The sequence below is a fragment of the Poecilia reticulata genome, linkage group LG22 (assembly GCF_000633615.1).
Source record: "Poecilia reticulata strain Guanapo linkage group LG22, Guppy_female_1.0+MT, whole genome shotgun sequence".
Classification (NCBI taxonomy): Eukaryota; Metazoa; Chordata; class Actinopteri; order Cyprinodontiformes; family Poeciliidae; genus Poecilia; species Poecilia reticulata.
In genome coordinates this window covers 9,491,566-9,509,789 of record NC_024352.1, presented here as the reverse complement: position 1 = coordinate 9,509,789, position 18,224 = coordinate 9,491,566, and the positions used below count along the sequence as shown (strand labels likewise).

The 18,224-nt window shown below is 39.7% G+C and overlaps 1 protein-coding gene across 1 annotated transcript in view; it reads left to right on the top strand.

The window, feature by feature from the left end:
- Window positions 1-16,837, top strand: part of gng2 (guanine nucleotide binding protein (G protein), gamma 2) — a 19,668-nt gene extending 2,831 nt beyond the window's left edge. The window contains exons 2-4 of the mRNA XM_008399013.2: window positions 9,284-9,368; window positions 14,905-15,023; window positions 15,917-16,837. Of these exons, the coding sequence (XP_008397235.1) occupies window positions 14,937-15,023; window positions 15,917-16,045 (216 nt within the window). The 5' untranslated portion in view covers window positions 9,284-9,368; window positions 14,905-14,936 and the 3' untranslated portion in view covers window positions 16,046-16,837. The remainder of the gene's footprint in view (window positions 1-9,283; window positions 9,369-14,904; window positions 15,024-15,916) is intronic.
- The last annotated feature ends 1,387 nt before the right edge of the window (window positions 16,838-18,224 follow it).

Sequence of the window (18,224 nt, the reverse complement as noted above, 5' to 3'; positions counted from 1 at the left end):
ATATATATTGCATTAATTCAAATTCAGATGCAATCAGCTTTGATTTGGTAGAAAGTTTAAGTCGCCGACTTTGCAGCAGAGCAGCCATTCGCATTGTGCCATTCATTTTGCTGCAAAGAAAAACAAAACATCACAGTCTCTTTGATTTTAATTTTTCCGAAATGTTCGAAAGCAATCGTTTTCTTCCCACGTAGCAATTATTCAACGCCGTGTGTTGATGGAAACATCAAATTCAAAACAGTTTGCCTTAAGGTTTGTGGTTGTGATGTGACAAAGTGCAGAAAACCTCACAAATGCGCTTTTGCAACGTCCTGTAAGTCTGCTGTTGCCCTGATTCTGATCTAACACCGATCTTATCTAATCTTTAAATAAAAGTTTCACGATAATCTAAACATTAGTCCAAAGTCACTTAACACTCAGACCACACGTTAACCCCGAGCTTTGGAGTTACAACGAATGAAAAAGTCAAAGCGATTCCCTTCCAGCACGGACTGAAAAAGTTCTGAAACTTATCCACACCGGTTAGCAAGCAAGTCGGAGCCTGAATCGGTCCGATCGCCTCTCTCTGCAGAACCGAGCCGACCGCTGATGTTTGTAATAACGCCAACGTCTCAAACCAAATGCAGAGACATCCTGTTTGCATTCTTCTCGACAACTGAAGCAGAGAGAGCGTAGCGAACCAAAAACAAGGCTCATTGAAACCTAATCTGTGTCACACAGAAGGAAGTCGAAGCTAAACGTCGCTTCGGTGAGCACAACAAACTGCCGGTTAGCGTTTGAAGAGGGGGAGAAAAAAAATGCGCAGCAATATTTGGCTTCCTCTTTGTTTTTGTGTTTTTTTGTGTCATCTGCAGTCAATATTTCAGAGAAAGAAAGAAAAGAAAAACATTCCTTTGTCACTTGCTTGGATGCAACAAAGAAACGTCACACCAGGCTGCACATGTTTGATTTAATAAACATAACAGAACACATTTGCACTCCCTGGAGCAACGAGTTTCCACCCCGCTGCCTGCCTGACTCCCAGCGGAGGCACCGTTCCCTGGCGCCCCTCTCTCCACCCACCTGCCTGCGGGAAACTAGATTAACCTAAAACACTCACAAACACACAAACACGTGTGTTATTCACATGCACGTTCATGCTCTGTGGCCTGCAAGATGGCAGGATAGGCATGGCGTGCAGAGGGTGGCACAGATGTCCAGGTGAATCGAAGGAGCGAGGGAGAGCTGGTCTGACCGAAAGGCAGAGAAAACAAGAGAAGGAAGTGAGGAAGTGCTCTTAAAAAAGGCTGACGTACACGGCGATGGGTTCTCAAAGATGTTCCCTCTGATCACTTTGGAGGCCGTTGGAGTACAAGAGGGCTCATCGTCATCTTCAAGAAACTTGGTTGAGAGGATTTCAGGTTTGAGAAGTCGGGTACGATGTGGCCATAAAAGATGGACATGGTCAGCAAGAATACTCGGATAAGCGGTGATGTTTAAATGAGTCTTAACCCTTGTATGTAGAAATGGGGTCCAACCGACCCCACACACATAAAACTTGTATCATTTGCCATAGTCCTCTACGTTTGCCTCAGTCCTCGCACGCACAAGGGTTAAGAGACTAAATATCCCCTACACCATTACGTCACCAGTATTAGCCTTAACCGGTGGAATACGGCAGCATGGATCCATGGTTTTCATGTTTTTTACATTAATTGTGGCCCTAAAATTAGACTCAAACTTGAAACACTGAGTTCCTTTAAATCTAGACTAAAAACCCAGCTGTTTAGAGTTGCTTTTGAAATATAATCATGAGACATAAATCAATAATCTGATGTGTAATCACGGCATGTAATGTTGACTGTGTGTTCAATGATCTAGTATTCTAGTATTCTTGTTTTTTTATGACGTAAAGCACTTTGAAATGCCTTGTTGCTGAAAGGTGCTATACAAATACAATTTGATTGATTGATAACAACAATTTTCCAATCTATAGCTAATGAATATGTCATTGTCTAAGTTTATCAGTTTCATGTTGCTAGCTAACAGGGGAGTTGTGTGGACATCAACTATTGTAAAAGCACTTCTTCTTTTTAGGGTGCGCTCACATCCACCCTGTTTGGTCCGCTTTAATCGAACTTTAGTTCATTTTCCTAGAAAGTCCGTTTTGTTTGGGGAGCTCTGAGTGCTCAGTCGGACTAAAAACAAAATAAAAAGCGAACTCTGGTCCGCCTACAAACTTAGGTTTCAGTTCAGTTGTAGTAAACTCTGACCTGGTTTGAATGCTTATGAGAATCCCAAGAGGATTGGAGAATACTCCAAAAACAGGAAGTGAACTACAGAGCAAGGCATTCTGGGTAAATACAACCAAAACTGACGCGAGAGTCTAGAAATGGCTTGTAATCTTTCACAAAAGAGAAATTCTACAGCTGCTAAAATTTGACGCCACTCCATGTCTGTTTACATTTTGTGAAGGAGGAAGTGGCTCTCGTGTCTTCTTCAGAAGTTTTTGTGTCATTTTTTTCTGTGGTTCTTCGGAACAGGTTTTTCAAAGGGTGTGGTTCCCTTCACAAACAAGCCACACCATCCAAAATTGTAACAGGTGCTGCGATTTTGGTCCCCAATCGAACCGAGTCTACTGAACTACCAGGTGTGAAAACACCCTATGAAGGATTTCAAGAGTTTCTAAAGCAGCTATGACGATTACAGCAGGTCTAACTTTTTGAAACGTGACGCCGTTGCCTGCTGCTCAAGTCCCAAAGCTCTGAAAGCAAAGGAGACTCAGTGTCACTCCCAGCATGACCTCTGCAGCGTCTAACAACCTAACAGCTTGGTTCTCGCTGTCCCACCGCTCTGTCTCTGTGCACACGGGGGACAGGTGTCCCTTTCTCATATTCAAGGGCAGGTGGCCGTGCTGTATTACATTCTGTAGTCAATATTGTCTTGATTTTCCTGACAACTCTGGAGGTCAGGTTGAAGTCACTTCTTCTGACTGCAGTCGGTGGTAAAGCCACTTCGGAGCATCTCGTTGGTCACATCCTCACACAGCTCAGTGAATCTGACTTTAGAAGAGTCTGTGAGCAACGTGGTTTTGTCATGATGGAGGACGGTACGGTCACTCGGTCATCACGTTACTGCGAGTCCTGTGACGACGCTGCCTGTGAGTGCTGCCGCATGTTCAGGCAGTGTTGCTGGTATTTATTATTTTTTTCATTATAACTTCCATTCATAAAAAAATCTTGAGTTTTAGTTTGTTTTATACAAAGTAACTCCTGTTTCTTTCCCGTTTACAAATCTTGTTACATTTATTTTATGCCTTTCCATACATGTTATCATATATTTTTCCTATATTTGGCCTGGGATTTTAACATGTACAATTTTATTACTTTTTTAAAAGTAATACAATTTAAAATTTTAAAAAAGTGGTGCATTTAATTTAATTTATTTTTTTTGTAAAACCATCTGTAGCATTTCTTTCTCAAGCGTCAAGTTCGAGTGTATTTTTAAAATTGGGATGATTCGTATTAATCAACATTTACATGCAAATACATGAAAACATAAAAAACACAAAATATATTCAAATACTTTATACAAGATGCACAAATACTTTAAAACATAAGGACACCCTGTACAAACTCCAGACCACTAGATGGCGGTAACGCACAAGTTTACAGTTTTCTGAAACCTCAGATCTTGTAGCTAACGCTAGCTGGGAAACCTTAGAAGGTTTTCCGAGGTGTATTTGGAAAACCAGGAAGTACAACCATTTCATAGTAATGTACTTGATCAAAATCAAATTATTTAAATCATTTTATCATGTCTCACCACAAATTTAGACCTACATCACATTTAGACGTGGGTCACAAACTCATTATGTGAACCATTAACTAATGTCATAAAGTGTGTCATTTATTATATGACTGTTTTATATATCAAGTCTGGGATGAAAGGTGTAAAATTAACAGGCTTCTGCTCCACACTCCTTTTCTTTCTTTTTTTTAGACTTGACTGTGGTGTGACTGACGTTAAGTCCTCTATACATTGTCTACAAGGGCCTCCGGGTGCTCACATAATAATGAATTATTGGCGAAATTACTAGAAAATAGTTTGAACTGCTGTGCCGCTGGAACCAAGCATTTAAAATATCTGACTCATGATTCATCAGGACAGACAGAGTGTCTGCATTCTGCAGCATGAGTTTCAGTAATTTTATTGCTAAGTAATTTCTCCGTCATCTATGTAGCATTTCTAGGAATTTTGCAGCAGTCACGCCTATTTTCAGGTTAGAAGAAATCTCTAGTTGCGATGCTTATGAAACGGAAATTTCTTCCAAATGACCAAAATAAATAAATCTACGACAGCCTGGTTTACCCAGAGATCAAATTATGTCTCTTCCACACCCTAACTCAGCATTCTTCTGCTAAACCAGAAGTTGGAAGCTGTGATACTTTTATAAGATAATCATGCCTTATTATTGTTCACCACAGCAACATGTAAGCAGAAGGAACTCAGTCACCAGTGTGTGAATTGATTGATCAATTTGTTTTTCACAGTGGAGGAGTTGGGGAGGTTAGCGTCCATCTGCAGTGACCAGCGTCAGACAGACCACTAAAGACCAACTAGTCAAAGGACATATGTCGTTAACTTTTAAGTTGGGTTTCGATGTTTGCTGCCCGTTTGCACCTGTCTGTACTTGTTGTTTGCATCCGTTAGTCACTTTTAAAAAAAATCTGGTAACCAAAAGTCAAATACATTGTGTTGTACTTAACATTTTCAATTGTATGACGATCTTAATTTCTCAGGAATAACTGTGCCCTCATTAAAAAATGAAACTGCAGTTGGTCAACTGCACAAAAAAAAATCAATCCATGTGATTTAAGCTGCAATTTGCACACCTTTGAATATGCTTTGATCAAAGTCTGGAGTTATAAAGGTCCAGTCAAGATCCAGACGTAAATACAATCAAAAATTTGTGGATTACGAGTCAATCAGACTGGACTCATAATCCAGTCTGATTGAAATTAAGTTCTGCAAATAAGTTTCTAGATGTATAAAGTTGGTAGATACATCTTGTCTGTATTTTCAAATGTTTTAGAAGCTGTTCTGGTTTACAGTTCTGCTCTACTATGTGTTAGTTTATTACATAAAGTCCTAGTAAAACACTATGAAGTTTGCGGTTGTTAGGCGACAAAATGTGGAAAAAGTTTCAAACGTGAATGTCTGGATTTTGGTTTCAGGTAAATTTATGTTTACATATCCAAGTATAACAAATTAGTTATCCTCATTCGGACAGATACAGCCGTGTTAAAACCAGCCCCTGCATCGCAGCTTAGAGACAATACCGTATTTCAGTAGGAAGCAAAGTAGAACCACTTTTCTGCTGGTTGCTGGTCTGAAAGCAGGAAGTGATTGTTTCTGAATAAAATCTGCCATAGACAGTTGAAAAAAGCGTGAAAGATTTCCAGGTACAGCAAATGTAGTATTCACAAAGAGCCTAAAGATAACTGCGGAGCAGTTGCTTCCTTCCTCTTTGCCATCCCTGCAGGCCTTTTTGCAGGTTAATCACTTGTTCTCCAGGGTCCAGATGGCTTAGCGAGAGACACATTTTTAATTACCACGCTCCGATTTCACACCCCGGGCACGGCGGAGGACAGAACACCCCCTGCCTGGCTGCCGTACCTTTTGCACAGCGTAAAGACAGAGAAGAGGGAGGTATAAATAAAGAGAGGGAGGCGGCGTGCGTAGCAGAACGCGAAAGATCGTCACTCTCTCCACAGGTCAGGAATTATATCTCCGCCAGGATATTTCCAGCCGTGCTTAATCACCCTTTAAGTCAGCAACACCCTGAGCTATAATCACATCAGCAGAGAGCCTCGAGATGAACACAGACCCCCTGAGATCCCAGGGGAGGAGGTTCAAAAAAGCTCTCCAAATGGCAAGGGAAGGATGACGGAGGGGGTCACATTGATTCAGTGGTCTTAGCAGCGGGGCAGAGAATACTGGGGCGCGGGTGGGAGGGGCGGACGGGTTCTGCTCCTTCAATAAACACCTGTCAGCCCCAGAGGGAGGGATGGGAACCAGAAGGCTGGAACACGGGAGGGAAATTGATTTTCCTCTCTGCGCAGCTCGGCTCGAGACGCTTCGCCGGCGTTAAAGGAGGGAATGAAAACTGCCAAGTCGAAGAAAATTTATTCAAGAAACCTGCTTACACGTTCTCGTTTTTTGTTTTTGTTTTTGCGGCAGTGAACTGATCTAAAACAGTATACGAGAGCATCATCAGTAAGCAACACCTCTTTCTTTTTGTACAATGTGAAGACTACAACGATTTGTTAAGACCATTTAAAAATAAAAACAACTATATTAGCTTCTGTGTCAGTGGATCAACTTATTGCGTTTATGTCCAAGGAACGACGACTGCTTCCAGTTCTCCCAGTCTGCTTGAAGAGTCTTTGGTTGAGCAACCAACCCACCCAGCTTAGAGCATAGCCTTCCTTTTTAAACACACACCATCTTAAAAGATGAACCACATTTTAGTTTGCTTATTTTTGTATCAAGGAATATATTTTTTAACAGTCTTGTAATGCAAAAAAAACAAAAGCATAAGCGATTAGAGCGTTGTGCTTCTGCCAGGAAACATCGACGCACATCTGCTCGAATATTCCAACGTTTTCACCTGGTTGCCACACCAAAGTACAGACGAGAGAGAGCAAACATAATTATGGTCTGATGAGTGCCATGCTCTCTGCGTTTGTACGTTTGCACAAGACCTGAACAAATACAACCAGTTATGATCATGTGACTGTTTTGTCACGTGAATTCATATCCCAGGAGAAAAGGTCAAAGTCAATAATAATAGGGATAAGTGTGTTTGCGCAGACCTCAGAGTGACTGGAAGAGTTTTTAGGAACGATTAAAGCACCTTATGCTGCAATACGTATTTGAACAAATGTATTTAGAAGGGGAAAAAAACATATTGGGCAATGACAAGCAAGTTCCCATCTTAAGCTACTTAAAGGTTTGCGTTATTTTTTGAGCAACGCTGCTTGTTTCTTGTCTTGACTCGTATGCTTGTGCATCTAAGAATGGTTTCTTCATGTGTGCTGAGCAGGGCCGGGTTCACAAGGATTTAGGCCTCTGGGCTGGGGCCAGTTTTGGTGCCCAATTCACTAAAAAACATCTTCATCATTTTCAAATACTTCAACATTGTTTGAATGTATAAAAAGACCAACATATTAATAGAACTCACCTGATATCGACTTGAGAATTTATACAAGAGACAATTTTGCAAAACACTCATTCTTCATTAAAAAAAAAAAAGTTAAATCTTTTGAACCCCTAAAAAATTGCCACCCTGGGTTATTGCCACTTTATCACCCCGAATCGGACCAATAGAAACCAGTTAAACAGTTTTCATGTATCCTTAAGGTTCAGAGGTCAAAGGGAAAGGATCAGAGGTCAAAGGGAAAGGTTCAGAGGTCAAAGGGAAAGGATCAGAGGGAAAGGATCAAAGGGAAAGGTGCTCCTTTCACTCTTGTTTCTTCTAGATGACAAGATTTGCATGTTTTCTTAGAAAAGCTTTCAAATTGGGCAGATAATTTAAATTGACAAAGACCCAAAGCAAACGTTGGGTTATATATCCCCAGTTTGAACAATGAAATCATATTTATACCTCAAAGTAGCCATTCAGAATACTGTCTCAACCAAAAGTGCTCCTCTAATCTCTCTAATGTTTTTATTTCTTTGTTATTCCCTAAGCAGCTCTAACATTCCGTGAATATTTTTGGCTTGGGTTTTGTTAATGGATCCCTCTCTGTAATGACGCTGCAATGTTGCATCCTGCCCTGATTTATAACGGGTGGGATTCCCTTCCTTGGTGGAGCTACTGATGCCGGATAATTGGTCCATTTATCAGAGGCAGAGTCACACGTGGTTTACGAATGAATCTGTAAGGAGAGAAGATGGAGGGGAGAAGCTGAACGAGAGGAAGTGGGTGTCGGCGCACAGAGAAGAGAAACCTAAAGGGACAGCTTGACATTTTGGGAAATGTCGTTGTTCTCTTACTGGAAGTTGACTCCCGGTTTGCTTAAGTTACCAAAACAGACATCCGCTTCTATTCTTGTTCTCCACTTTGCTTTGCGCTTATTTAGTGTGAACAGGGAGCAAAAATAAATCCATATAGCCTTACAAAACGTTTGGTCTAAATATGCACTTGGTGCCTTTTGTCTTTATTCCTACAATCATCTTCAGATTTCAAATATTTCCACTTTAAAGGATGGGGATTATGTAAAACCAACTTTTTTGAGCTTTACATCATGTTGTAATGTGGTAACATCATAACACACCTGGAATGTTGCCGTGATTCATTCATGTTGGTGTGAGAATCTCCTGTGGCAACCATTCAGGGGTGACTGAAAACTTGCTCTCTCAAAGCGCCGCCATTTTTGCCGAAAGCTTTGCTGCAGACTAGCGGCAGCAGCGATGAGCAAACACTTGGTGGAACTGCACGTCTGCTGAGCTCATCATACAAGCTACTTCTCAGCCCGGCGCTCCTAAGAATGGTTATAAACGGCATCATGGAGGAGTATTGTTGTCATGACATGCAGAAGGAGGAAGAGTCTGAGAGCGTTGGAGCTTCTTAAAGAGACAGTGGCTGATTTCAAGGAGAATCAGATACGGCTATGATTCAAAGTCAGTTCTTGAAATACAACTGAAGGTAACATAGTTATGTGATTGTACTATAAAATGGCATCATGTCCCTGGAAAATACATTTAAAAAATAAAGTTGGCCATGTGCTTTACTTCTTCCCTCTCTTCTGACTTTCTATTGGGGGTGACATGAATTAGGGGGCGTCATAAGACTGTCACTTGGGCCAAGAACAAGTCTTCTGTTGCTTTTTTGCATATTTTAGAGAATTGCTATGGATTTCACAATTTGTGAACGCCATAAAATATTCTTGGAGCTGATTGTGGTGATTCAGAGTTAAATTAAAGGTCAGTTTCTGAATAGTCTTAAATATTTTAAGATTTCAGCTGGATTATTCTACACCGATTCTTTAAAACACAGCTTCGAAACCTACATTTTATTGTTACTTAAAGCTGAATTTCTGTTACATATAGAAAAAAATGGTTCTTAATTCTCTCTAAAAGAGAGAATACATTTTTGTTGTTGTTGTGACTTTCTCTTTAAAAAAAAGGGTTTAGAGGAATGTATCTGGAATGCAGGAACAAATTTGTGCAGGAACGAATTTGTGCAGCGCTCTGATTCAGCCTCTCTTTTCCTCTGTTTCCATGTTCCTCCCCGCAGACGGAGAACGTGGCAGACACAAGCCTCTGACCGAGCGGGTGGCAGACACCAGGGCAGGAGGCGCAAGGAGGAGCAAGCAGACAAGGTAAGACAAAGCAATAAAACACGGCAGAAAGCTGATTGTTTTGGTCTTAAAGCATGACTGGTCTGCGAGGAGGTCAGACTTTGTGACCCAACCAAATTCCTGCAGAAATCAGTTTGGTGAGAAAACATGACACATTTTCACTGCAGCAGATGGAGAGGAAGGAAGAGAGGAGGGGGGGAATCACTTTCCACATTAATGCTGAAAGCTGAAACACTTTCCAAACTACAAGTCATACGTCATGTAGTTTAGCCCCTTCTTGTTGCCTTTAGGACGTCGGCCATTCCAGACTGAGGATCTGCTTAATGTCACCGTTTCTTCGGCCGCCTATGAAAGTGTGAGGGAGGACGTCCACTGACGTTAGGCAGCAGGGCGACTCTCAGCTTAGTACCGCTGTCTTTTGTTCTCAAATTGTCGAAGTAGGTTTTGTAGTGAGCGAGTTCGTACAATAACAACAGAAAAACCAAACTATTTCTGTGAGCTGTGAGTGTCAATCTCAAGACGAATACCTGACACTTGGCCGCCAGACCGTGTCTTACACAATTTGATATTCCAGCCTGTTTTCTTGAGGAACATAAAGTAGAGACTGTCGCTGCTTTTCCATTGACTCCATATGGTTGTGCAAATTGGAATTAAATGATAGATTTGCTTAATGGAAACTTTAGCGCTAGAATAAGTTGGTTTTTCAGCTGCATAAAAAATTTGTATTTTTGTCAAAACTGCAATGGAAACACTTTTTTCACATCGCACGAGTCACATGATCAGCAGCTGGACGTTATTACCAATGGAGAAGACGACAGGAAGTGGTGGGAGGGCGACGGCCTGGCATGGTTTTTAACGACTTTTGGCATAAACAAACTTATTCACGTGGGGTTTTAATCGTGTTTCTTATTAAATGGAGGCACCACAATTGCAAAATTTTGATATTTTTTTTTCAACTTTAGCAGAATATTGACATTGAACATTTGCAATAGAAACGCAGCTCGTGGCATGAACTGAAGAAACACGGTGAAAAGATGCAAGTGAAGCAACACAAGCAAAGCATGTAGCATTATTAGTAAACTGTTCAAACCCCCTGCAAACCTCGCAAACCGCTTCTTACAGCCACATCGTAGCAACGGCTGATCTCGACTGATTTCGAAATAACTCGTCAAAGTTTAAAAGATGTGCTGCAGTTTCATTGGCAAAGGAAATAGTTTAGAGTCCTCTACAAAACGATTCCCTTTATTCATCAAGTCATAAAAGGCAGGAGATCAAACTCTTGTCCCTAAACTTTATCTGGTTTTTACCAAACTCAGAAAAGTTAATCAAAGAACAGCTGTTTTAACTAATGTATTTGTAGACTGAAAATGGTGGGAGGTTTTAGTTTTACTGCATATAAAATCAGGTTTTTCGGTATTTGACCACTAATCACATCTGATCAATTCTGATCTTCACTGACTGATGCGTCTCATACGTTCAGGTTATGTATTCATTATGTCTTGTTAAGAAACAGAAGCAGGTGAAACGTGACTTGCTGTTTACGTTGTAGTTTAGTGAGTATCTTTGAAATGGTTAGTGATTAGATGTAACAACACAAATCTAAAATGCAGTTTTAGTTTACAGTTTCCTCACAATCTCTCAAATTCTGCCGGTCCTACGGTAAAATAGAAAGGCTGCTTCAGCTGTTTCACGGTGTAGAAATTAAGGAAATTACCGTGTGGGAATGTGAAAAGTTGATGTTAGCATGCTAAGTTAGCTTAGCCGTCAGCCCATTATCTTTTATTTTGACCGATGTGGTTGATGCTACTTGTGGTGTCCTAAGACGTGTGAGAAAACATCTGTGTAGAAGCTTAAATTGAATTTTAGTTCATTCAGATCTCTGGTATAAATTATGTTTATATTTCTTATGGTAACTTGTTTATTTGGAGAAAAATAATTACAAATTGTATCTCTATTTCATACTAATCTGTTATATTGAATTACTAAGGTCTTCTTGTAAATTTGCATAGGTAATTGGAGTTAAGGATTTGAGGGTGTGGCTAGGGGGACTTGGTTGGGCAGTTGGAGTGGAGCCACACAGTTTTTTGACCTCTCTCTCTCTCTCTTTCTATCTCACTTTTTTCTCTCGCTTAAGACCTTTAGTTTACTCTATTATTTTTTGTGGAAAAGTAACATTTGTACCGTTTTTATTTTTGAAGTAAACCGTTAACTTTTATCAAGAGGACCCAGTCTGGTTTTTTGTTGTTTTCGTTATCAAGTGGACCGAAGGGGAAGTACGGAGAGCGTCAAGCTTATGGCTTCATTATTTAGGAACCTACAAACTGTTTGTTTTTTTTACTGTAGTTCCACAACTACAAGTAAATAACCGACTGTGAGCTTTAAATTGAAGGGACAGATCATTCAAACACAGTTTATTGCTGTGAATTGGGTATAGCTGCACTATGTACTACACTTAATCTTAATTTGTTGACGTTTTATATTTCAAACGTCATGCATTTACACTCAAATGAATTCAGACGATTTATTTGTCCACTTGGATGGAGCTCAGCTGCCCACAAATGTAGATTTTTAGTAGATTTAGTGCTAAAACTCACAGTTGTTGTGCTATTGTAAAGAAACCATAAAGTTACAAGAATGTGGGCTGATTAAAAAACTTCTTTGTAATTTAAGCAATAAAAACACATTTTGATATCCTGATATTAAAAGTGGGACCTTTAGATTCTCTCTAAGAAGAAATCAGAGATGCTCCACATTAAGCACGTGTTATAACTTTACCCAGAGTACCTGGCTGTTAGTTTATTAGTTTATGACCATCTACTTCAGCTAAAAAAAAAAAAAAAAGAGTGAACAGATCTTCAAAAAATGGGCTATTGTGACAGTGTTTTGCGTAAAAATGGAAGACCTACTTCTCGACAGGCATCCCAGAAACCTTAAAGTGTGACATGAATTCCTATCAATAGTCTGAAGATGCGGTGGCCCGTTTCGACGTCCCCCGAGTGATAAAACAGTATCACGACCTTGCTGTGTGAAACTCAAGGTCTGATTTCTGATCTTTGTGCTCTTGTAGTAAGTTTGCGCCCCATTTTAAACAACCCCAGTAAATCTTTCCACTTCCTGTTTGACAGCGTACGCCCGTACAAGGAGCTGTGCTGGTCAGACTAACAACAACCAGGACGCTTCGGCTGCAGCGACTGTTTAGGTTACACGATGTTCGGTCTGCTGCGGGTTCTTTGCAGGAATCCTCTTCGAGCCGCCGCTGGGTTTGCACTGACGACTTTCAGAGATGTTCCAGCTGGAAACGCTTCGAACAAACCAGAATTAAACAAATACGGCCCAGGCTTCATCTGTGGGATTAAGTCAGAGCTTTCTGCACAGAAAACTGCTTTGAAAAACTTTAATAATGGTGGTGTATTCAGTCAAGTTTAGTCCACACTGCGGTCAATTTGATCTTTAGCTTTACATCAGTGTGTGCCAATAGGCGTGGGGGAGGGAACATTTTTGTAATTCCACACGTTATTGAATTACACAAGTCAACTCTTTAATTGTTAGATGGACTATTGCTCTGATAGTCAGCTTTTAAAACAGCGCCATAAGAGTCTATAATGGAGTAAGAGTAACGGCTGTCACTCTTAATTGCAACACCATGTTCAACTTCATGTTATTTCCAAGTACATTTTCTCCCAAACAAACAATGTTTATTGGGGAAAAGCCTTCTTTCAGTCAGGTATCCAGCAACAGGTGGAGGAGGGGAAGCACTGTGTAATTCTATGCTATAGGAGAAAAGTCCAGAACGTCTAAAAATCATTCTGACGTGCAATTAGTGAAACTGAACTGATGGAAAAATGTTGTGTTTTTTAAAAAGAGAACTTTTTATGGCCTTCTCGTTGGTAACTGGTGATCGTCCACAGCAATGTGACCCGACGCTAGGTTTTTAATTAATGCAGTAGCTCCCTCGGCCAGATGAGCAGATTTGCTACCATGGAACATTAATATTCATAGATTGCTCCCCGCTGAGATCAGCACTGACCTCACACTGAGTCACACCACAGCGCACACACACACACACTGATGACGGAGAGCGACGCAGGGATGATTGATCTAACACCACCAAGGAGGAGGATGATGCTGTTTTTGAGACCCTGATCTGTAAAATCGAACGTGGGGGTGTAAATTAGCACCATACACTTTGTAGACAACACTTTATGGAAAGCAGTTCTGAACAAACTAAACTATATAAGGTAACAATAATCTTTGTGGTCAACGACAATGGCAAAAGGCATAGTTTTAAATATAACAGTGTCCACTCTATGGAACATTTTCCAGTAGATTGCTGGGGTACAACACAATCAGATTACAAAAAAAACAGGATGTTTTTACAAAAAGAAGTAGAGGCTAACTTCAGTATCATCAGTGCTAACAGTTTGCCAGTTAGCAAACATTGGCCAAGTGTTAGCAGCATTCACATTGCTAGGGCTTGACACGTTGTAATGTTTTGGTCTTGTCCTTCGTTCAAGAACAACTTCCTCTCTTACTTCAAAATATGAGTCTCAAATATAAATACAATGGCGTATCTATGTCGATACAAAAGATACACACTTTTGTATCTTGGACAATAGCTGATATTCACCAAACAAAGTCAGATGCTAACTACGTGTGAATTATTGTGGTTGTTTAATACTACAAGATTTCATGTCATGAGATTTCACTTCTATGGTCACCTATAAAAAAACTACTCTTTATGTGCATTATTAAGGAGCAGCCCCACATTTACCCAGGTATTTTACAAACACTGAGACTTTCAGCTATGTTTAACATCTCCCGGCCACAAGCAAATATCTATTTTTGTGACAAAACACTTTTCAAAGTGGGTCTGTTTCCAATCAACCTCAAATGTAAGCTGAAGAATGTTGCTTTAACCGCTCTGGGAATCTTCTTCTGTTAAATTTTGATGCCGGTAATGTTGACATTATTGCCACCTGCTGGCGGAGATTGTGTATTACAGCATTTTGATAGGTATCAACTGCAGACCGATTTTTTTTTTCTAAACAAAGGGCAGCAGCAAATAGTATAAGATGCGACTGAAGTCCATGGTGTCCAACCAAAATCAAAAATACATAATAATTTACAGAAACACAGATGAGTCACTATTTGAATAATTCTAAATATATATATATATGAAATATGGTTAAGAAAAGATTTTTTTCCACACAAACATCTATCAGATCACTGTAACTCAGTATTCTTTGCATCATTGTTTATAATCTTGGTAGTTTTTTTTATAAAACCACTTGCACTTCTCATCTATCTAACTACTTTGAACACAATGCTGGACAAAATGTCACCATCCTCTTTTTTTTTTCCTCCCACGTCCTCCTCACTGTCACGGGCTGCCTAGCAACAGGCACCATAAATAATACACGCCTGCGTCTGCATGTGCAAGTGTGTCTTTCCTGGCATGTGATAAGAAACAGGCTATCTGCTCCTAGCGCTGCGTCTTTGCGTGCCGGTACGGTGCTGCTCACAGTAAAATGTTTCAGCCGCTGTCTCCTCCACGCAGGCTGAGCAGGCAGGAACTGAGCGGGAGCGCCCATGGCGAGTAACAACACGGCCAGCATCGCGCAGGCCAGGAAGCTGGTGGAGCAGCTAAAGATGGAGGCCAACATTGACAGGATAAAGGTGAACTATTTGCATGTGTTGAACTGTGTGCATGTGATGTTTTTGTACTCCATATGGACTACTTTTTCTGCTGTGTGATGTGTGTTTTCAGAAACTGTGGACCTGCTTAGTCAAAAAAAAAAGTTCTCAAGTCTCACATATAATGTTTTATTGCTGTGGCATTTCAAAGGTTCTGATCAAAATAAGCAACCTTTTGCTGACAGATATTATTTGTTGTGAGTGGGAGTTAATATAACAAAGCTCCCTAACATCAATTCAATAAATATTCAATAAATTTGAATATTTTTGTAAAGGCCATTTATTTCAGCAACCTTATCACTAAGTGCAACACTTACACTTAACACAGACAGATGATTGAAAGCCTTTTTTCTGTTAATTATGATGGTTTTCCGCTTACAGATAACATTACATTTTCCTCATCAATAAAAAAATTTATTTTTGTCTCAGAGATACAGCCTTGTTGAAAAGAGTTTAATACCGCCTGAAATATTGTACATTTTCAAAATGTACTTTATAATCTGGTAAATGGTCCTTATCAGAACACACATTGTAATTTATTGGATATGACTCTTTGCACATATGTCAGATTTTTCGCCCACACATAAAAAAAAACAGTAGTTTCCACTTATCATTAACGTAATGACATTACAGCAATATAAAATTAGTTTAAAAAAGCAAAATCAAATGAAGCTGTTGTTGAGTTTCAGCTCATGTAGCCTAGCATGTTAGCAATACTCAGAACATTTTGTGGCTCTCAGAAACGATGAATTTTAAAACCCAGGCTTATGTACCAACCAATTCGCTTGTTCTAAACCAAGACTAAACACGGCTCTGAACTCTATTGCAAAGCTCACTGGTTAAACTTAATGTGGCGTTTGTGTGTCTAATTCCAGGTGTCCAAAGCAGCGGCAGACTTAATGTCTTACTGCGAAGCTCATGCCAAAGAGGACCCCCTGCTGTCACCGGTGCCAGCGTCAGAGAACCCGTTCAGGGAGAAGAAGTTCTTCTGCGCCATCCTGTAAACCCAGCATGGCCCCTCAGCCGCCTGCTGCCGGCGGGACTTTGAACGCGGACGTTCAGAACCTGTAGAAATCGTCTAGTAGGAGGGCATCGCATTCTCTTTGCCCTCTTAAACGCTTGGCATTTAAAGAGATCCAATCAGCAGAGTAAACATGTAACCAATGAAGGGGGTGTTATGTTTTCTTTTTTTTTTTTGGGAGGATAAGCAGCATGTAGGAGGGATTTGTACTTTTAGATGATGATGGGAGCGATAATCACCCAGCGATATGACGGACAACCAATCAACCGGCCGGGTTTTCAGGCTCTAATGTGTATAAATTTCAAAAACAGATAACATGGCTGTGTTTTGTCGCTCCTTGGGGACCATCAGGTGGAGCACCACGGGGGACACGCAGCCAAAACTCTTGACGCCGCCCGATTATTATTGGAATGTGTTATTTTGCTTGTTTTTTGTTGTTGTTTTTTTTAAAGTTGTTTGTGTTTTTACCAATTTCACCGAGATATCTTTCTATAACTGTATGTAGGTGACTGATGAAGCCTTTATCTTTTGCTCTTTCTTTTTGTTTTATAAACCAAACAGGTTAGTGAAAGCTTTTTTTTAATCGCGGGACATTTCTCTCTGTACACCTTTCTGAAAGTCAGTTTTCTGTGAATCGGACAAATACGATGCAGTTTGTCTCCTTCGGACACAATCCTTCTTTCTACTGTTTGTACAAAGTGACTAGCAGATAAACTGTGCTGTGCTGTGAGTTCGACGTGTTTGTATTTGTATCATTAATTATAACATAAAAAGGACAAACGGTCTTCTTTCTTTCCTCTTAATTGCGCAGGTTGGCTTCAATCTACGGGTTAAAATACAAGAGAGAACCAAAATATGAGACAAATCAGATTTTCCATTTGCAATGTGACAAACTAAATACATATTTTGAATTTAGAAATCTTATAAATATTCTCATTATGTGTAGTTGTACAAATGTCTCTTTAAAATTTTTGGTATTAGTTTTTTTCTAGCATCCCTCCCAATTGGTTGGCATGTGGATGCGTTTTATTTTTTTTTATTAATTTATTTTTTTTAAATAGCTACATCAAATATAAATTGTACTTTTGTAAATTAAAGGTTGGAAATGTGAGATTATGATTTACCCAACATGTTTAGGGTTATTTTTCAGCGATTCCTTGTATTTTGAGCGCTTCTTATGTACCAGTCACAAAACTTGCACGTCTCATGGATTATGGACAATAATCTGTAATTGGGTCACAGTAAATTGTGTTATGCAACTTGATTAGCAGACTCCTATCCATCTGGCCACATGCAAGTAGATAAAAACTCTTCCTTCTCATAAATCTGGCATCCATTCCAGAAAATTTTATAAAATATATTATAAAATATACATCACTACAAATGTTACATATAGTTATATTACTTGCTAGAACATCTGCCTTTCTAATTACCAAGTGACTGGATTTTTTTTTTTCGTCTCTTCTCCCCTCTTGTGTTGACTGGAGTGATGGCAAGGGCAATATGCAGTGCAGATGCATGCATGGCGATCAACAAAATTAGATTAGAGCATAGGAAAAAAAGGAGGGTGGTGAAATAAGTATCCAAATGACATGCTCAAGATTAATTTCCTCATGCCATATATGATATCACAAGCGCTCTGCAAGTTCTTTTTAGAAAAGAAGGGTTTCCTTGCTATAAAATAATTTTTCAGAGCAAAAATAAAACTTTCCATGATTTTTTAAGTGATATAAAGTACCTTTTGCTGATGTTAGTAAAAGAGTGGCATGGACAAACATTACATGTGAAATACAAAAGACTTGTTCACTTTCTTTGTTATACAGAATTACTCTATACTAGAGTACTCTATACTGATGTGCCGATCAGGTTTTTTCCTGCCGATACCGATCACCCATGAGGGCCGATCACCGATACCGATCACATAATTTTTTTTTTTTTTTTATCATAAACACTAACGGTTACATTATGTGGAAAAAGGAACCATGAATTCACCTTAATTTAGACAAAAACTTGTTTTTAATAACATTTTCCAAGAAGAAAACTAAACAAAACAAGCATTCTGCAAATTGTACTGCTATCAGTAATACTATCTTTAACAGACTGATGACATATGAAGGCTCTGAAGAGGCTAAATAATACAAAGAGCCAAAATAAAACCTCTC